The sequence below is a fragment of the Naegleria fowleri genome (genome assembly GCF_008403515.1).
Source record: "Naegleria fowleri strain ATCC 30894 chromosome Unknown tig56, whole genome shotgun sequence".
Classification (NCBI taxonomy): Eukaryota; Heterolobosea; class Eutetramitea; order Acrasida; family Naegleriidae; genus Naegleria; species Naegleria fowleri.
The window spans coordinates 1-25,372 of NW_025407988.1; the positions used below are offsets into that span (position 1 = coordinate 1).

General features: G+C 37.4%; 13 protein-coding genes across 13 annotated transcripts in view; 6 read left to right on the plus strand and 7 right to left on the minus strand.

The window, feature by feature from the left end:
- Positions 1 to 406: 406 nt before the first annotated feature.
- Positions 407 to 784, plus strand: FDP41_006993 (uncharacterized protein; the record flags this gene model as incomplete). Its single annotated transcript, XM_044710688.1, has 1 exon — positions 407 to 784. The coding sequence occupies one exon, from the start codon at positions 407 to 409 to the stop codon at positions 782 to 784; it is 378 nt and encodes a 125-aa protein (XP_044558674.1).
- Positions 785 to 794: 10 nt separating this feature from the next.
- On the plus strand, positions 795 to 3,031 carry FDP41_006994 (uncharacterized protein; the record flags this gene model as incomplete). Its single annotated transcript, XM_044710689.1, has 2 exons — positions 795 to 1,399; positions 1,978 to 3,031. The coding sequence occupies 2 exons, from the start codon at positions 795 to 797 to the stop codon at positions 3,029 to 3,031; spliced, it is 1,659 nt and encodes a 552-aa protein (XP_044558675.1).
- Positions 3,032 to 4,327: 1,296 nt separating this feature from the next.
- On the plus strand, positions 4,328 to 5,791 carry FDP41_006995 (uncharacterized protein; the record flags this gene model as incomplete). The annotated part of the gene is made up of 1 exon (XM_044710690.1): positions 4,328 to 5,791. The coding sequence occupies one exon, from the start codon at positions 4,328 to 4,330 to the stop codon at positions 5,789 to 5,791; it is 1,464 nt and encodes a 487-aa protein (XP_044558676.1).
- A 399-nt stretch (positions 5,792 to 6,190) lies between these two features.
- Positions 6,191 to 7,728, plus strand: FDP41_006996 (uncharacterized protein; the record flags this gene model as incomplete). The annotated part of the gene is made up of 3 exons (XM_044710691.1): positions 6,191 to 6,395; positions 6,579 to 7,277; positions 7,364 to 7,728. 3 exons carry the CDS (start codon positions 6,191 to 6,193, stop codon positions 7,726 to 7,728), a joined length of 1,269 nt encoding a protein of 422 aa, XP_044558677.1.
- Positions 7,729 to 7,754: 26 nt separating this feature from the next.
- On the plus strand, positions 7,755 to 8,786 carry FDP41_006997 (uncharacterized protein; the record flags this gene model as incomplete). Its single annotated transcript, XM_044710692.1, has 1 exon — positions 7,755 to 8,786. One exon carries the CDS (start codon positions 7,755 to 7,757, stop codon positions 8,784 to 8,786), a length of 1,032 nt encoding a protein of 343 aa, XP_044558678.1.
- A 209-nt stretch (positions 8,787 to 8,995) lies between these two features.
- FDP41_006998 (uncharacterized protein) lies at positions 8,996 to 9,577 on the minus strand (the record flags this gene model as incomplete). The annotated part of the gene is made up of 1 exon (XM_044710693.1): positions 8,996 to 9,577. One exon carries the CDS (start codon positions 9,575 to 9,577, stop codon positions 8,996 to 8,998), a length of 582 nt encoding a protein of 193 aa, XP_044558679.1.
- A 559-nt stretch (positions 9,578 to 10,136) lies between these two features.
- FDP41_006999 (uncharacterized protein) lies at positions 10,137 to 13,586 on the plus strand (the record flags this gene model as incomplete). Its single annotated transcript, XM_044710694.1, has 2 exons — positions 10,137 to 12,113; positions 12,234 to 13,586. The coding sequence occupies 2 exons, from the start codon at positions 10,137 to 10,139 to the stop codon at positions 13,584 to 13,586; spliced, it is 3,330 nt and encodes a 1,109-aa protein (XP_044558680.1).
- Positions 13,587 to 13,799: 213 nt separating this feature from the next.
- Positions 13,800 to 15,234, minus strand: FDP41_007000 (uncharacterized protein; the record flags this gene model as incomplete). Its single annotated transcript, XM_044710698.1, has 2 exons — positions 13,800 to 14,809; positions 15,024 to 15,234. 2 exons carry the CDS (start codon positions 15,232 to 15,234, stop codon positions 13,800 to 13,802), a joined length of 1,221 nt encoding a protein of 406 aa, XP_044558681.1.
- Positions 15,235 to 15,902: 668 nt separating this feature from the next.
- On the minus strand, positions 15,903 to 16,766 carry FDP41_007001 (uncharacterized protein; the record flags this gene model as incomplete). The annotated part of the gene is made up of 1 exon (XM_044710699.1): positions 15,903 to 16,766. The coding sequence occupies one exon, from the start codon at positions 16,764 to 16,766 to the stop codon at positions 15,903 to 15,905; it is 864 nt and encodes a 287-aa protein (XP_044558682.1).
- Positions 16,767 to 17,034: 268 nt separating this feature from the next.
- FDP41_007002 (uncharacterized protein) lies at positions 17,035 to 17,388 on the minus strand (the record flags this gene model as incomplete). The annotated part of the gene is made up of 1 exon (XM_044710700.1): positions 17,035 to 17,388. The coding sequence occupies one exon, from the start codon at positions 17,386 to 17,388 to the stop codon at positions 17,035 to 17,037; it is 354 nt and encodes a 117-aa protein (XP_044558683.1).
- Positions 17,389 to 17,495: 107 nt separating this feature from the next.
- On the minus strand, positions 17,496 to 17,828 carry FDP41_007003 (uncharacterized protein; the record flags this gene model as incomplete). Its single annotated transcript, XM_044710701.1, has 1 exon — positions 17,496 to 17,828. One exon carries the CDS (start codon positions 17,826 to 17,828, stop codon positions 17,496 to 17,498), a length of 333 nt encoding a protein of 110 aa, XP_044558684.1.
- A 2,393-nt stretch (positions 17,829 to 20,221) lies between these two features.
- On the minus strand, positions 20,222 to 21,066 carry FDP41_007004 (uncharacterized protein; the record flags this gene model as incomplete). Its single annotated transcript, XM_044710702.1, has 2 exons — positions 20,222 to 20,657; positions 20,903 to 21,066. 2 exons carry the CDS (start codon positions 21,064 to 21,066, stop codon positions 20,222 to 20,224), a joined length of 600 nt encoding a protein of 199 aa, XP_044558685.1.
- Positions 21,067 to 23,083: 2,017 nt separating this feature from the next.
- FDP41_007005 (uncharacterized protein) overlaps positions 23,084 to 25,372 on the minus strand; it is a gene marked incomplete at both ends in the record, with an annotated part of 5,130 nt that continues 2,841 nt past the window's right edge. Inside the window, 3 exons of the mRNA XM_044710703.1 lie at positions 23,084 to 23,471; positions 23,615 to 24,653; positions 24,698 to 25,314. Coding sequence (XP_044558686.1) covers positions 23,084 to 23,471; positions 23,615 to 24,653; positions 24,698 to 25,314 — 2,044 coding nt within the window. The remainder of the gene's footprint in view (positions 23,472 to 23,614; positions 24,654 to 24,697; positions 25,315 to 25,372) is intronic.

Consider the following 25,372-nt stretch of genomic DNA (forward strand, 5'->3'; position numbering starts at 1 on the left):
CTGCGGTCATGAAGGATGATATATGAAAGTTTTTCATAGAATGATTGTTGTTGTTGTTATTGAACAGCACGGAAGCCATTGCTCCATTCACCATGATGTTGTTATTACAACTAATCGTGCCAGTTACTGCTAGCCTCTTCAACAAGAATTTTGGTGATGAAGAGGACGAAGAAGAAGAATTCGTTTCAACATTTTTAATTTTTTCGATTCAGTCCATTATTATTTACAACCAACAAATTCTTTTTCTTCAGTTGAACCTATAATAACAAGGGGCTATCCGTATCATGACGACAGGGATTCAATAATACCAAACCAGAAAATCAACAACAACCACCATCCTTTCATTGTCTGCCTCTCTCGTACTTTTATGAGGGAGACCATCCGCATATATTCACGCAAAAGAAAAATGCAGCAGCCTCAACCACAATCTTCTTCCTCCTCCTCATCATCGTCTTCTCACAATCAACACACAAACAATAACGCGGCTCATCATCATCAGGAAATTAAAACAGCGTTTGTGAAATCGGTGCTGCAACAGGATGACCAGGTGAAATTTCTGGTTAACGTCTATAAGAGGCATGGACCAGGAGGTTTGATGCCATCCTCTTCAACAACAACAACAAATTCCTCAAGCACGACAACGGGAAATAACAGCAAAACACAACAACAACCTCCTCAAGTTCTAATAGTACTTCCTCCTCGTTGTCATCAAAACAAGCCTCATCCTCGGAAAAGAGTGTGCCGGCATCAAAAGTACAACAGTTTTTACCAAGAAAGAAAGTGAGCCAGTTTTAATGGCCTTGATCGCCCACAAGGACGTTCCAACAAATGTTGCCATCATGTTTTTGGACTATTCCATGGATAACAAAACGTTCCGAATAAGAGATTTCCAACTGATCAAAAAGCACGATTTTGGAATTAAAATTGTAGATGAGATTCACTTTGATTTGTACTTTAAAAGCCAAGCTACAGTGTACAATCTTCAGAGTGAATCTGCAAGTACTCAATGGGTGGTCGTTTCTTCTCTCATAAAAGTCTGTAAACTCGTAAATGATCAACCTGGCCATCCTTCATTCACAACAACAAGTTCTACAACATCTGCAACGACATACGTTTCGGATTCAATTTCATCTCAACCCCTACTAGATTTACCTCCACCAAAAACAGAGACAAAAGCGAATAATCGTATTTCCCTGCTAAAGTCCACAGCAGAATTGTCATTATCGGAATTTCTTGTGGATATGGATGCTCTTCATGACGGAACAGCATCAGACAATGAAGAAAGACAATGGCATCACTACTACACGCAACGTATGCAACGAGACAAAGAACAAAAGAAGAATAAGTCAGAAGACAACCAGGACATTTCAATTGACATGTTCAAAAAGCTAATAGGCAAGTATTGCCTTCATCATCAAACGGCTCTAGTACTCCCACTGACATTGCCCAAAAAGCATTAACACTTCTCCGAATCCATTACAACACGAGGCTTCTCGAAAAGACAACTGGATTCAAAGACAACTCAAAGCAAAAGAAGAAGAATTTACGGAAATTACACCTCTTTCGGTTGTGGTCTGCACCTGGAATGTGAACAACAAATTTCCTTCACCGGACACAAGTTTAGCAAAATGGCTATTATTGGATGAATTTGAAGCTGATATTTACTCCATAGGTATGCAAGAAATTGACATGACAGCAGGAGCTCTTCTAAGGAGGAAACCGAAACTGGACAGGAATGGCAAAACCTCTTCATAAAAACATTTGCAGAGGAAACCAAACAACACCGATACAAATTGATTACTGCTCGCCAACTTGTTGGTATATATCATTGCGTTTTGGTTAAGGAATCTTTGGCCAATGAAGTGACAGAAATAAGAAACTGTGCAGAAGGTGTTGGCATTATGGGTATGATGGGTAATAAGGGTGGTGTTGGAATTCGATTTAAAATTTTCGACTCTACATTTTGTTTCATTACAGCCCACTTGGCTCCTCATATGGGTGCTGTCGAGAGAAGAAATCAAAATTTCCACGATATTTGCAAAAAGCAGATTTTGGAAATCCATTCCTATACAGACCTGACCAACATGAATTTTTCTTTTGGTTTGGAGATTTGAATTATAGAATCAATCAACCAAACCTTATCGTGAGAGAAAAGATTAAGAAACAAGACTACAAATTCCTTATGAAATATGATCAACTAATGATCGAAAAGAATGCACAAAACGCCTTTGTTGGCTTCTGTGAAGGAGAAATTACCTTTGATCCAACCTACAAGTTTGATAGTGGCACAGACACCTATGATACCAGTGAAAAGGGCAGAGTGCCATCATATACAGATCGTATTTTATGGAGAGAGGATGAAAGGGGAAGAATTGTTCAAAAATCGTACAAATCATTCAAGGAATATAAAATGTCAGATCACAAGCCAGTGACCTCGTGGTTTGAGGTCGGAGTGAAGATTGTAGAAGAAAAGTACAAGAAGTGTTACTTGGATATCATCAAAATGCTGGATAAGCTTGAGAATGACATGTTGCCGGAAGTTGCAATTACTGGCCAATCCATCAATTATGAGAATGTGAAATACGATGAGCCCATTACACAAACTGTCTGTTTGCATAACACTGGCCAAGTGGTTTGCGAATATCAATTTGTACCAAAACCTCAAGAGTCACAGCCATGTAAACCCTATGTGACCATTCAACCACTTGAAGGATATGTAATTCCTGGAGAGACTGAGGAAATTAAGGTTACCATTCAAGTTAATTCTCAAAGAGCGCCAAAGTTATTGAGCGGTGATGACACCATTGACGATATTTTAATTCTCCACTTGAAAAATGGTAGAGATCATTTCATTTCTATCACTGGTAATTATGTCAAGTCATGTTTTGGATCAACACTTGACCAACTTGTCAAACAAAAGTATCCAATTCAAAGAAAAGATGACGGACTGGAATTATCAAGCTTTGAGAAAGATCTCAAAGTTCCTAAAGAGCTATGGAGACTCATCGATTTACTTTATCAAAAGGATTGAAAGAGGAGGGGTTATTTAAATATTCTGGAACTGCTAAAGAGGTTCATTACATTAGAGATTGCTTAGACGAAGGATTACCAATCACAAACCCAGTGTCTTGTCACTCTATTGCTGAAGCTTTGATAACATTTTAGAGTCTCTCAGAGAACCTGTAGTTCCATTCAAATTTTATCAAATGAGTCTCAATGCAAGTGCAAATCCAGCAACCTGCTACCATTTGATTTCCATGTTGAATGATGCTCATTGCAACACATTCCACTATTTGATGTCTTTCTTGAGAGAATGCCTCAAACACAAAAAATCTAATGGTCTCACTCAAGACGAGGTTGCCATTATTTTCTCTCGAGTTTTAATTCGACCACCACACCAAGATAAACCTCACACTCATCATGATGAATCATCCAAATATTTTGAGGAGCAACGAGCAAGAGCTCAGTTCATTAGCCACTTTTGAGAGAGGGTAAATTATGGTCGAGAGATGATGTATTGAGAGGTGACGAGCTGGAAGATGAGGATGACATGTTTGACCATCATGAACAAGAAGAAGATGAAGATCACAACTCTTCACTTTTAGCCAATGATCAATTGACTATCTCGCGCCCTCTACCTCCATCTCCTCAAAACCTTCACCTGTATCTTCCTCCACCTCTTCTTCGTCACAACCATCCTCAACAGCCACTACCACAACCTCCACCACCTTATCCGCCGATGAATTCTTGTAAAATTCTAGAACTATTGAACCATGTCACACTTTTTCTAGTGGTTTTTGAACTAGTTTGCAAAGTTACAAAGGAAAATAAAAGTTCACCATTTCACTGTTTTGAAACCTCCCGTTGTTGAACCATCATGCAACGTCACGCATGTGTTCATTCATGGAAGATTTTGCAATTTCAATTCTCCTTGACCAATTCGAACACAATACGATCTCCATCAACCCCGTAATGAACGTTTCCAAATCAAAACAAGTTCCAAATAATCACCTGCCTCAAAAAATGCAAACAAACAATATCCTGAGTCCTTCCTTGTCGGTTGACACGAAATCTTTCCTATCGCAGCGATGCATCAACTGTTGTAGCTTTGAGGGAGGGAATGAATCTTTGATGGTCACTAGTGGTCGCGACAGCTCGTAATCATGATTCCACCACCAACACCACCACCGACCAATCATTCAACACTATTCGCTTGGACCAACTTGAACAACAACCACCTCATCATCATCGGAATGAAGAGTTTCATCCAGCCATTCTGAAGGGGTCCTCACCATTATCCTCTTCAGAGCCTCTCTCATTGGATCATATGTCCATTCCCATTCAAGAAACAGACATTACCTCAGAAGAAATTAATATCAAAATTGCTCAACTGGTTTACAAGGCTTTTCCTCATCGTTTTATGGGAGGTATCTTTTCTTTTTCAAACGAGTCAATTTCGGAAGAGGATTTTTATGAAGAATCAATGAACTCGCCAATTACCTCCGAAGAGGAAAATGGCAACACCACCACCGAACAACAACAGCTGCAACCACAACAACTATTGACAACATCAATTTACTCTCCCTCATCACCATTTCATTTCGATCACCATCATGACAGTCGTATTCCTGTGTACAATTATGAAAATAATGATGATACCCTCAATGGTGAAGAGGATGACGAAAAAGTTCAAAGTGGTAATGAAAATGATAATACTTCTGTGGGATCTTTCTCGAGTGGAATACCTTCGGATATGGTCACTTCGACGACCATTTCTGCCATCGAATCACCAACCATTAATCCTCATCAAATCATTCACGGAGATGGTAATAATCCACAACAACAACAACAATACTTGATTGATTCAATTCCTACATCCACAATCAACGTTTCGTGTTCTCTATCTCGAGATTCACACCATGAAAATGACATGGCTGGGTTGAATGAAAAGACGAGGAATGATCATGTTGAATTTTGGCAACTCATTCTTCAGAAATATATTCACATCAAGCAATTAACTGGGGGTACTACAAATCGATTGTATTTGGTACATTTTCTTCGTCACAATCATGACGACCACAATGGGGAAGAACAACATCATCACCAAAACACCAACACTCTTGACCACCTTTCAAATCCAAAGAAGGTTCTTGTGCGTTGCTTTGGGCAAAACTCTGAAAATCTCATCGATCGTAAAGCTGAATTGCACTACATTCAGCAAATTTCTTTACATTATCCAGAGTTGGCACCGTCCATTTATTGCAAATTTCAAAATGGGCTCATCTACAGATATTTTGAAGGGATTGGACTTGATGAGTTAGGTGGAGCTAAAGATCATTATTTGCAAATTGCCAAACTTATGAAGGCAATACATTCGATTCATGTTCCGTCGTTTCAAAGTGAGTCTTCTTCTTGCAAGCCTCACCACAACAATCACCGCAACGCACACCATGTTAAACCTGTTGTGTTTGAGCGAACTCATCGTTGGCTTGATCTTTTAAAAAGCAGACGTGAGGAATTTAACAAGAGTAGTGACTCCATTCCAAGTGTGCTTGACATGGATCAGTTAGAGAAGGAGGTCAACCTCATCCAATCCTATTGCAAAGACTTTCCAGTATCATTTTGTCACAATGACATTGGAGCTCACAATATTATTTACAACGAAAAGGAAAACCATTCCTATCTGCATTCGATATTGGAAATTTCTTTTGTGAATTTGGAGGTTTGTGTATCAATCCACAAGCATTTCCAACTAGGGAACAACAAACACTCTTTTGCAAAGCTATTTTGAAGGATCCTCTGTGAGTGAGGAACAATTAGAATTATTCAGAAGACAAGCCAATGTCATGAGTTTGGTGAGCAATTTACATTGGTCTATCTGGAGCATGTTACAACACATGTTCTCAACCATTGATTTTAATTATCTCGAATATGCAGAACGAAGAATGCAATGGTATTACAGAATCCGAGATGAAACTCTTTCTCTCATTTCATTGAATCATGATGATGAAAAATAATTCTTGTTTCCCCGTGTGTATTTCTACTCGATAATTTCTCGAGATCATTGTGACAACGTTCCATATTCACCTCTACTAGCTGCCGTAAATGTTCATCAATAGTGTGAACTTGGAACTGCAAAATAAATTCTTACGAAGTTTAATTGACAACTTTCTGACCTTTCATCAAAAAAATGTCTTTACCATCCAACATCCCACCACCCCCTCCCTTGTTCACCACTCCACCCAGGTCATCGATCAGCAGCGTCGACGACCACACAACGTTGAGTTCAAACATTCCTCCTCCTCCTCCATTTGCATTCTCTTCGAACTCGGTCACCTCCGTTCCGCCTCCTCCTCCTCCGTCTTCCATGTCTTCTTCATCCACCACTTCAAAAAGTACTATCTCTCCAAAATGAAGAAGGACAAGACAGAGACACGTCACACCCAGACCATTTCCAGTCAAGCAAATGAAGCCATTCTCAACTCAACCACCACAACCACCATTCATCCGGAATTCATCATCCGAGATCCCTATCTTTCCGAATACATTCCTTCCGAGAATCAAAAAACAAATCAAAGTACTCCTCATTACCACTCCGAGTGTTCCCAACAAGGGTCATTCCATTCTCGAAAAGTGTCTCTCCGATTGCATTCAACAGAGTCATGACTCGAGAGCACCCGATCTTGTCATTACTCCGGAGCATTGGATTTCTTCGGGATCATGCACAGTTCCACCCTCTCAACATTCGGAAGTAATGGAAATTGCACGAGTACTTTCTCGTTATCATTGTTATGGATTTATTGGAATGACTTTGGTGGAGAATGTCACAAATTCAAAGAATTCCAAGTCATTTTCGGTGGAATATCAACGATTCAATGTGGTCACAGTGATTAATCCAAAGGGACAAGTGTTGGGAGTGTACAAGAAACGACATCCGACAGCTCATGAAACTGCTCTCTCCATCGGAGATCGGGTCGGAATCTTTGATACCATATATGGAAGAATTGCAGTCTTGATTTGTTTTGACATTGAGAGTGAAAATATTTTACAAGAAACCTTACTGTATCAACCCAAGATCATTGTAAATCCGACATTTATTGGAGGAGGTGGACTTTTTGATTCAAATCTCAATTTAACACCTCAAGATGCAGAACGATCGAGATACTTTCAAATTAAAACCTCTTTGGAAGCATTTGGAAGAAATTTCGAAAAGACTTGTGTGGACTCGAGAGTGACAATTATTCGATGTGACACAGCAGTCATGTCAGGTGGAAGAGGTACTCATCAATTGATGACACCTTACTCAACCATTTATCCTCCTTCTTTTATAGAAATATGGATTTTTGTTTTTATGTGGATTTAGATGTGAATGAGAATGATTTTTCACATGAAACGGCAGCTCCACCTCGAGATCGTTCCGATCAAGCAGATAATGTGGGTGCAAGATATGTCATGTATTCAAACGAGAGACAACGTTCAGTCTTGTTGAATCGAAAAGATGTTGTTCATGAAAAGGATGTAAAAGTGACAACGACAACAACAACACCTTCTTCTTCGTCACTTGCGGTGAATCCTTTTGGTGTGAAATTTTATGGTCACAACAAGTATATTTGTCATGATCAGGAACGAGTGGCCCTCGTGAATGCCGATGTTTTGTTTTGTAATGAAGAATTGGATCGGCTTAATATTTATGAAACTTTTGGAGCTTTCATTGAGGATATTTTGTGAGATTTGACAAGAAACAATTACTGATCATGACCTCAGACCACATGTTGAGAATTTTCACCCTATTGGACGATGAATTGAAGTTAAAAGCTTGTAACAAGTCATTTCTCAAATTTGAAAAGCAATTTAAAATTCCTTTGTCACTTGAAGTGACCAGTTCAGAGAATGGAGATGATACAGAAAGGTGCGACAACAACAAGCATATTGCAATATGTCGAAAATTCTGCTCGTTTGGAAAATCTTCTCAAAATCCCACTCATTTATTTATTTATTCCTCGAATGGCATCTTGAGAGTTCAGTTAACATCAACAAAGTTCAATAATCGTGAGGAATTGATTTCTTTCGATTCATCCAACTACTATGTGAACAAAACGTCTTGCTCTCAACAAGAGATTTTAACCTTAGTAGATTATGAAGAAAGTACTCAAACTTTATATTTCTTATTGTGGAACACAGAGAAAAAGAATGAATTGTTGCTTGCTTCAAAATGCTTTGGCCATGATCTTGATATTCAAGAAACAACGTCATGCATGATGGTTATTCTAAGCTCGGTCACCATTGATAATTTGAACCTAACCAAAGAAGAAGAATCCACGTTGATTCAGGTACAGAAAACATTGGAAAGAAATAACGAGAAGCATTTTGTGATCACTTTTAGAAACAAACATTCTTCTTTTGAGAAAATGCTTCCTCTCACTTGCAATACACATCCTAAACCCTCTCTTCACCTGATGGAGAGGCCTATCTTATTGCCACAGCCTTGCACCTGTGTATTGCCTTTAAATTTGTCACAATATCTGGCTGCAACGGTGGAGGGAGAATTGTTGTTGCTTGAGACAACATTGCAACAACAGCAAGACCAAGTCACACCTTCTGTGAGGCATCATTTTCATCGAATTCCCATTCACAAAGCTCGAAGAATTTTGAGTATGCATTTCAACGAGATGCAAGGATGTTTGGTCATGTTTCACGAAGATGCAACAAGTGAGGGAGTTTATCAAAGCCTCACACGGTTTGGAACGAATCGGTTTGTGGCAGACCTGTCCAACTTCTTCGTTTGAAGAAATTTGAAAGTCAAGTTTTCATAAATAAATAATATATTATTAATTAGAAATGCAATCGGAATAGATGAAATGGCAGAATTTAGTACTCATGAACAACAATTATGTGTTGCTGCTGTTCGACTACTTGTTGTCAAAATTTGCAACGACTCTTGTCACAGTGAATTATTCTCCACAGAATTTTCCTCTCAAAGAATTTCCTTAAAGGTCTACTTGGCACAACGTTTAAACACCTCGAACGCCACAAACACTCCCAGATAAATAAAGCACCCCAAAGCAACACATCCCAACACAATAGCAGCAACTCTCATGCCTAACCTTGGCCCTATGGTATAAGCAAAGGCCGTATTTGCATCATTTTGATCAATGGTGTATGGATTAATGAAACATTTTGTAGTTGTTCCTACAGCATAATTAAAATACGTGGTTGACATTGCATATGGCAATGTAATTCTTGTTTGATTCAATCTGCTCGTTGTCGTATTAAATGAAGAAGGTAACATCACAAGTACTTGTGATTTACAAAAAGTTCTGCAATTTGAAATGGTCGTATTACTTGGAACAATGTCCAAACCATTATTGATACAATCATTCGTACAATTCATTCGATGTGTTTGAATCAAACATGGAACAGCTACTGTTAATTCCGTTAAATCTATCGAGTTGTCCGCAATTCCTCCCAATATAATGGAAATCAACCCAAACACACAACAAATTCCGAGAGTAATGATGGCCCATATCGATGTTTTTTTGAAACAGAAAAGTGATGATGGCCTTCCTTCGTTGTACATTTTTATTCTCCTGTCCACCACTACCATTGCCCGATTCCAAATTCACCATGATGGGCTGTTGTTCAATGGGTTTCTTCTGAAGATGGTGAGCCATAATGCTGCTGCTTCTGTTGTTCGTCGTGGACGATCCTGAAGGCTCGTTCACCATTTTGGAATAGCGGCCTTGATAGTGATGAAGAGTGCTAATTTTTTAAAAAGGAATTTTTTCAATTTTTTTTTAAAAAAATAATTATTGCGAGGCCTCGTTATTATCCTTTTTCTTCACTACAAGCTTGTAACAACAGCAGTCGTTCGCTTTCATTATCCTTTTTCTTCTGTATAACCTCACTCAGCTGTCCTTTTTGTGTGTGTTTGCAGCCAGCGTATACTTGAGAGGCATGTGTTCGTCGTCGTCAAGACAATAGTGTATCACCGATTATTTATCTTGTTGAACAAAATCATCATTCCGGAACTTTGACGTCATCATCTTCATCTCTGATTATTATTTATTTACCGGAAAAGTAAATTTAAATCATCATTAAATCAACAACCAACACCACACCTACGGATCATAACAACAATGAACGAATATGTTGCAAGCTATTTACTCAAGAATAACTTTATGCTCACTGCATTAGAGTTTTATCAAGAGTTATTGGAAGAGGGTCTTGAATTGAAAATCCTCAGAGATTACTTTGAAAATAAGGAATATAAAAATGTACAGGAAAGTACAAGTAGCAATGGAGGCGGTATGATGATTCAGGTCGACTCCGAACATACCAAAGCTCTTGAAGAGCAATTAAAAAAGAAGGATGAAAAGATCTCACTCATGGAATATGAAATTAAACTATTACAGTCCGATATTGTTAAATTGAAGGGACAAATGAGAGAGGCATTCACATCAACTGTGAAACGATCTCACTCTGAAAGCGAAGTGAGTGAAAACGGAGGAGAAGAATCGACGAGAGAGGATGGAATAACATCCCCACCCACAAATCAAGAACAAAATGGAGAAGGATCAGCCGAGAGCAAAATGGCATCGGAACCTTTAACCATACAAGAAAAACAAGTTATTAATTACCTCATCAAGGATTATTTGACACAGCAAGGATACAAGATTAGTGCAATCAGTTTCTCTGACGAGGTGCACGAGATGGACATGTTCAATCTTGATGAAATGCTTCCCAATCATACCAATGAAAATGATCTTCCTCTAGGATTACACTATTTGTACAGACATTATTATAGTTCTGGAGACAAGACAAAACAAAACATGAAAGACACAAAAGCACTTCGAGAAGCACTTTCTCAATTGGAAGCCAAGGATAAACTCATTCAGAATTTAGAGAAATCTATACAGCGTCAAGACAAGACGATAGAGAAATTGAAAGCTCAAAATAAGGCACTCGAACAAGACATGTCGAACATTAAGCAAGAAAAGACAGCAGAGAGTACTTCTGCTGTTACTTCAACAGAGAGTCACCACGAGGAGACTGAGACTGATACTCTCAATAATAGCACCGATTCAATTTCGAATGATGTCATGGTTTTGCAAGCCAAATTGAGAGAATATGAAAACCAAGAATCAAGCATTGTGCAAATTGTTGGAGAAAAATTGCCAACTCTTTTGGCAGCTGTTAAATCAAACGAGAGACAAGAATTCATGCCCATTCTTACAGCTACACTACAAGCACACCCTGATGCAGAAGTGAGGGAGACTCTTTCCGAGGCGTTGTTTAATCTCGTCAAGAAGCCAGACGAACAGGAGCGCCAAATGATCATTAACGGATGCATTACTTTGGCAAGACGTATTTCTCCTGACCGATTTGAGAAAGAAGTACTTCCTCAATGCTGGAAACAAATGACACACAAATACACAGAAAGAAAGATTTTGGTTGCCGAGGCATGTGGTGAACTTGCACATTATGTTAAGGCCTCTCTGAGACCAACCATGCTCTTGTCTACTCTTGCAAAATTAATGGAAGACAAGACCGATGAGGTGAGAGAATCTGTGGTGATCAACTTGGCCAAACTCATCTCCACTTTCACAGAGGAAGAGGATGTGGAAAGTAAGAGCAAGTACTTCCAAATTGAAGAGATGACGCTCAAATTTTTATACGACAAGGCAGAAACAGTGGAGTCAGCTGCCATTAGACTTCTTGTTCCAGCACTCATTACGTGGTGTTTCAATTTTGACTATTTATTCGAAAAGTTTGCTCCAACTCTTTTGAGCAATATTGAAAATTTAATCAAAAAGAGACTTAAAAGTGGTTCCAGTGCAAGTAGTGCAAAGATTGTCGTACTCTTAAAATGTTTTGGTGGAGTTATTCCATACCTTCACAAGATGATGCTAAATACCATGCCGGCAGATATGAAGGGTGAGGTCAAAGATGAACCAACTCTCAGGAAGATCATGGACCGATATATTAATGACAATCCTCTCTCTGAATTGGAGAAGACCAAATCTGCTACATGGAAAGGTTTATATTGGTTGTTGAATGTTTGTATTCGAAGATTGTTGTCCATTGCTGCTTCGGTTCATGTGGAACATACTAATGTAAGTTTGACATGTTGTTGTTGTTTGTTCATGTGATGTCTAATTATGACTTTGTTGAATCACACTATTTTTGATTGTCGAAATCTTGCAATGCAACGCTCATACACTAACCGCAAATAGATTTGCAAAGAAATTTATTTCCTCTTCAATTCACTTTGTGAAACATTCGGAGAACCAACTATATCTAAAGTGTTTGAGCTCAAAATTATCACATTACTTGAGACAAATTCTGATCCAATCGTAGACGGTACCATTGAAGTGGTAAAGAAAGACAAGGACGTTGATAGGTCGAGCGTCAGTCTTGTCAAGGAACGTCTGCTTCCAGTCTATATTTGTGGAACTCTACCATTCAGCCCTAAAGAAAGGATTATGGATGTGATCAAGAATCTTGTCATTAATGTCTCCATTTCTGAAAGAACTTGGGACTCGTCACACATGCCCTTCCTCTACAATGCTCTCATATCTGCTGTGACGAATGAAAAATTGAGAGGAGATGTTCTTTCTGTCGTTTGTAAATTAGCAGTGAATCCATCCAAAGTGGTGCGATCTGCAGTGGCTGATATTCTTGTTGAATTGATTCAACCATTGAGCTCTGACGTATTGTCAGCAACGGTCTTGCCTGCATTGATTACGCTCGCCTCAGACATGGAAGCTGAAATCAAAGTCAAGGCAGTAAGAGGTTTAGGCAAATTGGCTTGCAATTTGAATGAAGTGGCAGATTTCGACAAGCTAGCAACTCAAATCGAAAGCATTTTGGAAACCAGAGATCGAACCATGTTTAAAGAAATTCTAATCATGTTCTCAAAGATTATTCCTGAGGTGGAGTCCTATTTCCGTGACTTTTTCATTATTAAGAAATTGGTTTGGCTTGGCAAGCAAAACAACCTTAATAGTGATCTGAGAGATCGACGAGACACTGCCGGATATATTTTAGATAATTACAGAGCTCTCAATGGCTGCATGTTAACTGATGACATTATTGATCAGATCATTGAAGGTCTTGACTATCTTTCAAAGGATTGTGAATTAATTACTGACTCATCGGTAGCATCATTTGTCTCTCAAATGAAGGAAGAGCTTGAACACATTTTGGAACAGCATGCAAAAGAAGAAAATAAGGGTTCTACTCTAATTTCATTGACCTCTCTCTTTGAAAAGATGAAACCATCAACAAATGATGGTACTAATTCATCCATGGGATCATCCTCCATTTCCACAACCACCTCATCGACCATGACGAACTCTTCAACAGCTGCAACCAGTGGTGCCGGTAGTGGCGCTGTAAGTAGTGCCTCATCTTCCACACAGCCATCCACAACAGCAACAGGAGGCACAGGTTCAACCACCGCAACAGGTAACACTACCAATTGGCAAGGCATTTCTGGAGGGGCCAAGACCACTGACGATAGCCAAATGAAGGAAAATCTTAAAAAGATCTTTACTTTTGGTCTCATGAACACCAAGAAACAATAAAAAAACTATCAATTATTTTAATGATGACTTTATGACATACCATGAACCCAACATATCTTTGTGTAATACTCAATATATTTATCACCTTTATTGACCTAAAGGCGAGATGGAATTTTTTTGTTGTAACAACAAAATTGAGGAAAAACAGATTTGCTAGATTCGAATCCTTAATAATAGGTGAACGTGTGTGTTTGAACAATAATTTAGGATTTATTACAATTCGTCCTTGGTTGCAGTATTTGCAGCTTCTCCAACTTGAGGGAATTCTGAAAGAGTGTGGAAAGTTTGATCTCCTCCAATGACTCTATCCAACAAGACAGAGGCATCACTCACATTCTTAACTCCTTGCTTAGTGGCATACTTGAGCTTGTGACCTCTGAAGACTGCCAAGTCAAATCCTTCATTGCCGATTTCTTCGAGATTGAACACACTTTTGAGAGCAGAGAAAGCACTCGAACCAGCATTGACTTGAACAACCACATTCTCAGGGTACTTTCCGGCAACTTGTTTCAAGGTAGAAACTTGTGAATCATCTTGAGCATTAACAAATCCAATGACACACATCTTTTCACACTTCTTTGAGAAGGTCTCTTGATCCTCAATGACTGTGACCGAGTGAGTGGAGGTTTTTTTCTTCTTTGGAGGTGCCACTGGGGAACGTTCACCCTTTTCAATATTGGTCTCGATGAATTGAACGAGACTGTTCTTCTTCAATGAGGCACCATCAAATTTGATAAAATCTTCCATATTATTGTTCTTAAAGAGCAAAACTGCTGGTGTCTTGTCAATTCCAAACTTGTCCAAAAACTTGTCGTCACCAACAAATGCAAAATTCACCTTCTTACTTGTAAATTCAACAGCAATAGACTTGAATAGGTTTGGATTGGACGACTTGGAACTGAAGAGAATAACCTTTGACATGGTGCTGTCATCATTTTCCTCTGAGGATGTAATAAATTGAGTCAATTCTTCTTCTGTTTCAATTTTTCTGACAGGATCTCTCACACCATTCAAGAGTGAGAGTGCAGTGCTGACAAGAGATCCAGATTCACGTGCACCTTGGTAATCCTCTGGATTTTGTTTTGAGGACTTGAAGGTTGGAAAAACTTTGATGGTTGGGAATCCCTTAATTCCAAATCGTTGGGCCAATTCCTTCTCATTATCACAATTTACTCGTCCCATATTGACAACACCTCCAAGAGATTTGGCAGCCTTTTCATATTCTGTCGGAGAGGATTATCATTTGTATTACATGTATCGTTATTTGATGAATCACGATAAATTATTATAGAGAAATGGAAAAAAGTTGGAATGATCGGAATGATCGGCAAGATGATAAGATGGAACGAAACAAATGTCGAGATTTAAAACCATCATCCATATACTGCTTGCTCGTATTCCACAAATCAAGAGAAAAAACTCTCTCCGATTACCTACCTGGATGAAGTCTTTGGCAATGACCACACCATGGAGCAATAAAAGCAACAATCCATGGAGCATCGCTATTCGTTACTAGTCGATCAAAGTTATATTGGGTTAAATCAATGACGGAATCATCCGAGCTGCTCGTTGCTGCATGAAGAAAGGATGAAGAGAAGAAGGCAACGATGAGAAAAGAGAGGAAGAACAGCTTGTTTTGAGGAGCCATTTTTTTTGATTGTCGGAATTCTTGAAACACGTGTTTCGGAATGTAAGGTCAACTGCCAAAGTTCCACAAACAAATGTATTCAGAATAATAACATGATTCATTTCTACTCATCTCGTTCGTTTTTTGTGATTAAAAATAAAATTTTGCCGACACCAGGGATCGAACCAGGGACCTTAAGTTCTTCAGTCTTACGCTCTCCCAACTGAGCTATGTCGGCTCACATTCATAGTGAAACAGAATCCAAATTAAAGCAAGCCCATAACAACAATCTTTGGGAATAATCACACTATCATTTCAAAGCAAGAAATCGAAAAGAATAAAACATATATGCGAATCGAGTTAACTTCCAAACCAACATATAGTTAATGTAAACCATGAAAGTGGAATGATAGCCCATATCTTATATTTTCTCTGAAAGTGATTCTTTGTGTAATCAATGAAAAACATTCCAGTCAATTCGAGATTGTGCTTCCTTCCTCGAACGTGAATTGAAATTAGTATTCGTACGGATTTTTCAAAACAGAATGTAAGCCATTTGGATCAACACAATGTGGGTGGAGATCAAATGCTGATTGATGAACTAGTAGTGGGCTTGATATCATGATGTTGAGTAGCAGTGATTTTCCAATTCCTTTTCCACCTTTTGCAATTAGTTCAAATATTGCTTATTACCTCCTTTTTGATCCTGAAATGTCCACTATTAATTTAATCGCCTCTTCACGGTGTTTCATGCTAAAACTCCTCTTCTCTACTGCTATCGGGGGAAGTTTTGTCAAACCTTTAAAATCAAATTCTGAATGTTGTTGAGTTGAAAGTAATTCCTCGAGTTGTTCATGAGCCTTCTCATAAATACTTTTCGCATCTATGACTACTATTCTAGGAGTGTTGTTATCTAGCAATCTAACAACTGTGTGGAGCGCTTGAACCTCACTGTTGTAGGAAGTTCCTTGTCCTAAGGTGTGACTTGAGATGGAAACGTTCTGATCAGTTACAATACCGTATCCAGCAATATTGTTACATGATCCATCAGTACCAATTAGTGTAGCTTTGTTCAAGAGGTTTGATAGGGATGTATTGTTACCAATATATTTGTAGTATTTGCTTTCGTCTTTGATTTTTCCAAAATCCATGCTATTGAGAATGTTGCGAATCTGGGTGACATGATTGGAATGTTTGATGTTACTGTTTAATTTCACTTGTAAATTTTTAGGGTCAGGAATCCACATACTTAATCTGTTCCAATCTTTGTAGAGCAGGAATTGTCTTAAACCTTTAGGGAATTTTCCATAAGGGATGAGAGTTTTTCCATGCCATTGGTCAATCGAATGCCATAATCTAATATTGGAAGATTTGTTCATGAAAATTATTCTCTTGAGATATTGAGGAATCCATGGGTCTGGTTTATACCAAGTAGAGATTGGATCTTTGAGGATGTCAAAACCATGCTCCTGTTTGATTCGTTCACAAAGGAATCTTGTAGAAGATCCAAGACAGATTTCATATTGTTCAAGGAACTTTCTGACTTTACACATTAGGTCCGAGTAACTCATTTCTTACAGAAATTAATCCGAGTCCACCTTTGTCTTGATGAGTAGTAGTTCCTTCAACCTTTTGGTGATTAATTTAGTAGCTATTTTAAGTCCTGAGTCCATAAGGGCAATAGGTCTATAGTTAGCAGAGTTTGAGTGGTCCTTATTCTTTTTGTGAATTGGGAGAATGCTGACACTTTGCATTGATTCAGGAGTAAATCCAGTAGTAATGATATTTTCAATAATTTGAAAAATTTCCTCCTGTAATTCCTTACTTGTATTTGATAGTTTTTTGTCTTAAACCTAGTTCGTTGGGTGCTGTGGATTTCAAATTCTGAATTATCCATTCTTTCTCTTCCGTGGTAATTCTACCGAGTATTTTGTCATTGCAATTATCAATTAATGGATGTTTGTATTTGAAAAACTTGATAATGTCAATCTGATGATTCCTTCCTCTAAGGTTGAGGTTTTGTTGATATTTGTCCTTGATCACGTTGGCAACTTCATTGGGGTCACTAATTTCAGTTCCGTCAATAGATAATTTGTATGGTGGTGATGATGTTTTGTAAATTTTCTTTCGCAAGTGTTTAGAGTTGGTTGCATAATTCTGTTCCCACCATTTCATCTTCCTATTCAAAGCCTTATCATGGCTCCATTTGATATGATTCTTGATTTTCTCTTTGACGCTAGCAAGACATTTTGGAACCTGTTCTAAAGTTTAACCAATAGTCATCAAAGTTTGTCACAAGGATATCTGTGCTCATTTCTATCAAGTATTAACATGAGCTTCTTATATTGCTTATTATATTTGTAGATTTTAGGATGAGGTTTAGGTGGATTGACCTCCATAAATTTGTCGCCTAATTTATCACAAATGAAAAGCCATTTGTCGTTGTCAGATTCTAAATTCTTAACTTGAGATACACATTCTTTGCTAATGGCCAGCACTTCTTTCTTATTTTTGGGATCTTGAAAGTTACGCTTCTTCCGAATTAACAAAGGTGTTCGTTGACATGAGGTCAAGCAGAATTTTAACCATTTTGTGATCTGATATGAAGTTGGCATTCAGTACTTCTCCAGATGCAATTGGAAATTCCTGGAAAAGAAACCTGATACAGTTCACAAAATTTCACAATGTTTCGAAAGAGTAAACAATAAAATTCGTTTGTTAATTAAAGGAAGGACTAATGGGTTTATGGTCTCTCCTTAGGGTTATGATCGGTGTTTGTGGGATTTTCTGCATATTTTGTCAATTGACTTTATTCAGCAGAGTCCCGAGCATTAATTAAGATTTGAGAAGGTAAAAAACTCCAAAAACCGCTCATCGGAAAAAAAGGAGAAAAGCAGGAAGGATGAAGGCATAAGTAACGACTACATGATGTGAAGCGCAAGAAGTCACAGTTAGGCGGCAGAGACGAACACTCCATGATGTGAGGTCATATTTAAGCAATTGCTTGATAAATCCATGAAAATAATAATAACTTGATAAATCCATGAAAATCATGAAAACATGATGAATTAAATAAATGAAAATTAAATAACAAAATTATATAGTTAGCTCAATAAAATCCTTGCCGAAAAGATTCGAATCAAGGTGGACCTGCACTGTCACAATGTTCTTCCTTACCACAAGAACATTCCGATGAGCGAAAAAGGTACTTGAATAAGCTTAAGAAAGCAAGTGGGTGGGAGTGCAAATGGGTGGGAAGTCACTAAGCAACACAAAGAGAGACTAATCATTAATATGCAGAAATTTTTTGAGCATGGAAAAAATTTTTCAAGCTCAACCAAACTCTTTAATTGTTTACAATCGAAACATTCATGCCCTTCACTACGTTCAGAACATATCACGGAAGAGAAAGAATGGATAATTCAGAATTTGAAATCCACAACACCCAATGGTTTCACAAACGAAGCATTCTTTTGAGAAGCAATCGAGATCACCAACTCTGCTTTGAAATAATGTTTTGTTAGCAAAACTGATGATAGCTTCAACCTCTCTTCATGCTATAAAGGCCAATAGAAATAAATACACAAGCAAGTAGTCTATGAGACCCATGTTTGAAGGTGTCTTCTTTGTTGACTGATTTGCATTCTTTGATGGACTTATTAATATTTTCAATCAAAACTTGTTCTCTCCTTGATATAGTATCAAAAACAAATTGCGACCACGTTTTCAGATGAACTGGTTTGAATCCTGACACAACATAACCAACTCATTCAAAACCTGGATCTCCCAAATCAAAATCATTGCCAATTATTTTCCTGAAATGCTTATTATATGTTGCGATAACTGAATCATGTCTTTCCCTTGAATGTTCGTTAAAAATGAAACAACATAACCCTCATAATCAAGTAAAATTTGTATAAGTTTCCCATGTCTTCGATAATGACCATTATAATCTACATCTATACCACCCTGCTTTCGAGTTTTATGAATCGTTCCGTCAATAATATTTTTCAATTTAGGATGCAATCGACTTCTAGTTTCATGAATTTTCTTGTTTGGAATATATTTTGCAAATAGTTCTACTAAAAAAGGAAGCATTTCATCCAGTACTTTACTGACATAATATTCTGATGTATTGAATAGACAAACCAAATTATTCCTTCCATTATATTGAATGACGAAATGGAGAGCCATTAATAATTTGTTAGGTAGGGACATTGATAAGGGACTTGTATGGTCTTTCATAATATCTTTCACTTGTTCCAAAATCTAATCAAATTCTTCCTTTGATATGTTATATTAATGAAAATTTGTACGGATATTTACACCACTGGGAATAAATAACAAACACCGAAAGTTCTGATGTTTGGCCAGAACACAAACCCATTTGTTCCTTAAAATTAACTAAACGATTCTTGTTGTTTACATCTTCGAAAGACTAATATTATTCATTGCGTTAGCTTTACAACATCTTTCAAATCATTGTCAGCAAGTTTTCCAAAAGACAAGTCGGGAAGATAGCTCTTAATTGTTGAGATAGAGGGAAGCAATAAATTAAGCTTATCAATGCATTTTCGAATGTTATAGTGTCGCCAGAAATTCCTTCCAATTCCTTCTGAAGAGGATCCATTCCATTCATAGAAACCAGTGCCAAGCAAGGATTGAATGTGTCTGATGCAACTCACAGCACTGGTGAGAGAAGTGAGAACGACTTTGAAGAACCTTTGGAGGAAGAGACCACGAAAAAAAGGTGTTTCATCATGTAAAAATTCAACCTTCTTTTTTTCGCTTCATCTTGCCATTCATTAAATTGCATCATATCTCTTTGAAGGATTTCATGAGTTTGTAAATGAAGAATTGCAACAAAATGAAAAGCTAGTGATGGAATCTCACAAATCAATCTGGGTATAATTTTGACTTGGATGAATTCTCGAATCAAATAAGAGAATACTTCCTTCTTCATTCTATTTACTTTAATGATAGATATGATGGAAAATCTCAAGTTGCATCATTTATTTTCACCATACACCAAACATTCGTTGAGCTTGTAATTTTGTTCCTTGACAGGTTGCATCAATTTCTTTGCAGCATTTGTAAAGTACTGATGCTTTTGAAGAAAATCCAAATTAGAAATGTGCCAATCGCGAGGCGCAATTGGCTTTTTGTAAACTCTTTCCAATTCGAGTCGAAGACATTCCGATTTTAAGAAATAAAGATCCGTACCCAAATGACCCAAATCTGCATCGCACACAATTTGACACAAACGACAATCACCAGGATTTTGAGGAACCATGGTGGCCATAATGCATTTACAAACTTTTTCAATCTGTTCCTCTGAATAACCAAATTGAGGCAAGTATTGACGAGCTCGTTCGCAACCTTTTGGTTCATTCTTTGAATATTGATCTAGATAACCGGTGTCATGGAATAGAGCTGCTGTTTTTCTGTTGTGTGGTTTGATCGGGTTGTATCAATATGATTCAAAGTTTGGAACGAATTGGTTCATGATGAATGGTGAATATGGATGAATATGAGATTGTTGGATCCATAAGATAGAGTCGTGATTAAATATTGCATGATACCATTCCATGAACCAATGATCACAACATGATCGGAGTAGATCAATTCATCATCAGCACCATAATGAAGAACTTGAAAGTGTTTCAAAAAACAAGAATACAACACCTACACAATCAACAAATCTTCCTCATTCAGGCCTTCCTCTTTAGCCAACAGAATAGAAGCAGGAAGCACATCTTCAAACGTGTGCCCGATGTTATGATAAAACAAATCCTTATCAAGAGCTTGCAATTGCTCGTGAACGAGTCGATACACTCCTTCGTAATTTGCCATTTTTTTTGGATGTTGTTGTTGCTACTATTAAAATAATCGATTGGAAAATTGTTGCGTTCGTTTGTTGGATCGAGAGGACAAAGAAGAACCCACCCAAAATTGGATGAAGATATGGGCAGTAGTAGAAGCGAACATACATATATGGATGGAGTGAAAACCCCTTCATTTTTGTTTTGTCGAATTTCCTTTTGGAAGATTCCACAGTGGACGAACGGCCGTGTTACATACATTGAGTATTCTTCAATGGTTGAACATAAATAGTCCAGCTATATCAGGTGCTGGACAAACAAAGTCTAAGACCATAATTGAAAGCAAAGAATCTGTTATTATAACTATTCTATATAGAATGAAAAAAAAAAGAAAGAGCTGGAAAAGGATTGAACTCTTCATATGTTTGGTCTTGGATAATTCAGATTTACATGGAAGGTATTATAAGTGCACTGTACTCTAATAGCTACTATCAGATTTGCAGAGTCATTTAAGGTATTAAGAAAATTAATTGAAAGACTTTATATAATAATTTAGCAAAAAAAAAATTACTGATCGTGAAAGGGGAAGTCACCGAAGCTGAAAGAGATCATCATCCCATTCAAAGAAACGACACAGTTCACGATGAAAGAGCAAACAAGCTATTTTACCCTTCCAAGATGAGGCGCACGGTTTTCCTTTTGATTTACAACTGTTGCGCACAACGACCATCCTCGACGTTTGTTGATGATTCTTTATTCTTCAACCAATTTGAAGTGGAAAAGGAACGACTCTCAGTTTCAATGATTATGTGAGTTGGCACGCCCAACAAGTGGCATCCGTGTTAACTTCTCCTCAATCTATCGGTGGTGTTGGGTTGTCTGTCGATAATGTGAAGCCTTTGTATGAATCTGATTTTAAAGGGTTGTCTCTCCACAACATTGTTGAGGTTATCAAGATGGAGGGTGTAAAACATGCCCTTGATCAACAAAACCTCCCCCGATAGCAGTAGAGAAGCACTTATAACAAGAATATCACTCCTCATCTCTCTGACACTTGTCAAACTATTGTCTTCTGGGTTATCAATGAATTGATGACAAGACAATATTCACTATGGCTTTTGGAGCCAGTTAGTGAACGAATTAAGGAAAAGTGATGTGAACCAATTTCAAAAGGAGGTGCTGACTTGGCTCTTGATCAAGTTCTTCATTAGATGGAAAAAACTCTATACCGTCGCAAGAGATGTCATCTCATCCAAAGATGTATCTGTGGCTATCAGAAACGCGAATTATCTTGACTTGGCTTTATACAAGAAAGTTGTCAAGTGGATCCATCAATTTCTGTTGGACGGCAAGTTTCAAATTGAGATGAAGAAATTCAACAAACACTCGAAAGGAAATTGTGCCTTCCTTTTGGTTGTGTGTAAAATCTTCCTTGGAGATGAGAAGGGCGTTTTGGAAATGATCAACAATGGTCGCCTCGAATCATGCATGACTCATTCCAACAAATTTGCAAAGGAAAAATTGGAATTGTTGAAACATGTGAAAAGTGACCGTACGAAATTATTGGTATCAGTCATGTTCTACTTCCAATTAGCGTATTTGAGAAGAGATTTGGCCAATCTTAAACCTCAATATTTGAAAACCTTGCATGATTTGTTTGTGAAACATGTGATGGGTGGAGGAGACAGAATGATTGGAGCTTGTCAGAAGAAAAGTCTTCCAAAGTTAACGCAGATTTATGTGCTGGTTGTTGTGTCATTCATGCTCAAATGTTGAGTGTTTTGGGAGATGAATCCAATGATGAACAACAGAAAGTATTCAAGAAGGCACTCTCGTATGAACATAAAATCAAGTATGAAAAACAATGGATTGCATTTTCGTATTACGAATTGGCGGAACATTTATATTTGCATGAGAATTGAAGAGACAGATGAAAGGTGGAGATTTTGATGTGAAACCGAATGGTCCTTCCAATTTATCATTTCTTGATCCAATTTCTAAAGAGCATCGCATGTCTTACAGTTGGACATATTGATGAGAATTGTGATTTAATGATTTTCCTTAAATGGTGCTTGTTGGGAGGCAGAAAGATGATGATTCTCTTCACTCTCTTCAATGGTCTTGGATCTAAAGATTGGGAAAAAGCTTGTCACATCGTCATTATCTTCACATTTTTGGAAAATGTAACTTTCTGTTCCAGTATATTCTGTCTCTGGTTTTTCATATAAATAAATTAAAAAGTAAACATAATTCCACAAATAATGTTCTTCCTTAATATGTTTTTCAAAGGTAATTCCTTCGTTGGCTTTGGTGTCGAATTTGCTCTTTTCCAAAGCACAGACAAAACATTTTTCAGTAATTTCCTTTTTTCGTTCTTCTCGTGCTTTTCTCAGTTGTTGGAATGAGTCGAGAATGGTACCAAACACCACGTTGGTTCTGTGACATGTATTGACATTGAATTTTATGAAATAATAGAATTCGGAGAATCAGGTAGAATGAATTAAATGTTCAATAAAAAATTGAAAAGTAAAATTTTCGAATCACATAGATACAGTGATCACTGGAACACTAGTACTTACAAAAACACAATAACAATCAATGTAAAACTCAAATCCAAAATAGCTCTTCCAACTCCAGGATCTGGTGCATAAATATTCTCCCACGATGCTGCTGTTCTAAATCCATAATCAAATGTTGTCACAAAACATGCTAACACTGTGTCACAAGTATTGAGATTGGTAGTTGTGGTGATAAAATCATAACTGTACCATGTGAAATAGAGTAATCCAAAGAAGAACATGGCAATCAATAACAACATTCCAGCAAAGAATAATTTCTTTCCATTCGAAATGACAGCATTCAATACATCAGTCAATGATTTAAATCTGAACACAATTTCAAAAAGTTGAATACTATAAACGAGTGGAGAAATTAATAAACCCATCATACTCAACATGAAATAGATAACGAAAAACCACAATTGTGTATCTCTCAAAATGTATAAAAAGAATTTCCAATAAAAATGACGATTTCTTGGAATGCTGTCCCATGTTTCACGTTTCTTCAATTTAAATCGTTTCTTCACCTCGAGTGTGACAAAATATTTCACATAGGTTACACTCAATGTTGCTGTAATGATTAATTGAATGGCACCAACAATGGTTAAAACAATATCTCCAGCAAGTGTCCGCGGTGACGGATATTTAGGAGCATTTAACACATCAAAATTAGAGTCACCAGGAACTGGAATACCACTCATAGTGTCTACTGAATATAATCTCTTATATGTTCCTAATAAGACGATATTAATCACCACACAGAAAATAAAGGAAGAAAGTCTTAAATATTCCCAAAAATGAGCAATAAATTCCCAACTTGCAGAAGTTTCATTGCTGTGTGCAGAATGTGGTACAAACTTTTTACGTTTGGATTTTGGAGCCAAATTTCGACGAATGTCATTGATGGATGGAATTAAGGATGAATTTTCATCCAATAATGAAAAGTAGGAGGAAGTGTCCCTTGTCGCGAGTTCTGAAGAATGGGAAGATCGATGATGAGAAATGACATCCAAATTTACAATTTCTTCAATCTTGTCTTTCATTCCAAATAGAGACTTTTCTTTCTCATGGATTCATAGTGTTGCATTTCCACATAAAATCGACTAAATGTATCGTTATAGAGCTGTCTCACTTTTTCTTCTGGAGTCATGATTGGAAGTGAATGTACATAATCATGACGTGCCTTATCCATTAAATTTTCACAAATTCTTGGAATGGGAAAGTAAACTGTTTCGATATTATTATTTCTCAAAACTTCAATACTACCTGTGTGTTCAGAAAATATACTCAGCAAATCTTGATGTAAATTCAAAAAGTTTGTGACTTTGAGAGTTTTGTGTTCTTCCAAAAATGTATTTCGTGAGAGAATTCGCAATTGTTCACGTTCCGCATCTTTGAAAATATTCATTAAAAAGAAAATTTGCATTCCCAACTCTTCGTAGGCATCTCTAATCATTGGAAATACGGCACTAATGTAATCCTCGGCCACAACTGGATTCAATTTATCACGTGTGGCTTCATAGAGGAAATGAGTGTCAAAATCTTTTCGGAGACGTTGTACCACTTCATCGACCTCATCCGTGGCACGATCGTGATGTGATTCAGATTGCAAGGATCGCAAAAATCTTGCAGTGAATAATAATAACTGTTCCAACTCTTCCAAATTGAGAGAATTTCTCATAATCTCCAATAAATTTTGAGTGTTACTTCCTTCCAATAAACTGGTGAGTGTCAAGACGACTTCTTTTTTCAAAATGACTTCTTGTTGTTTCAATAAAT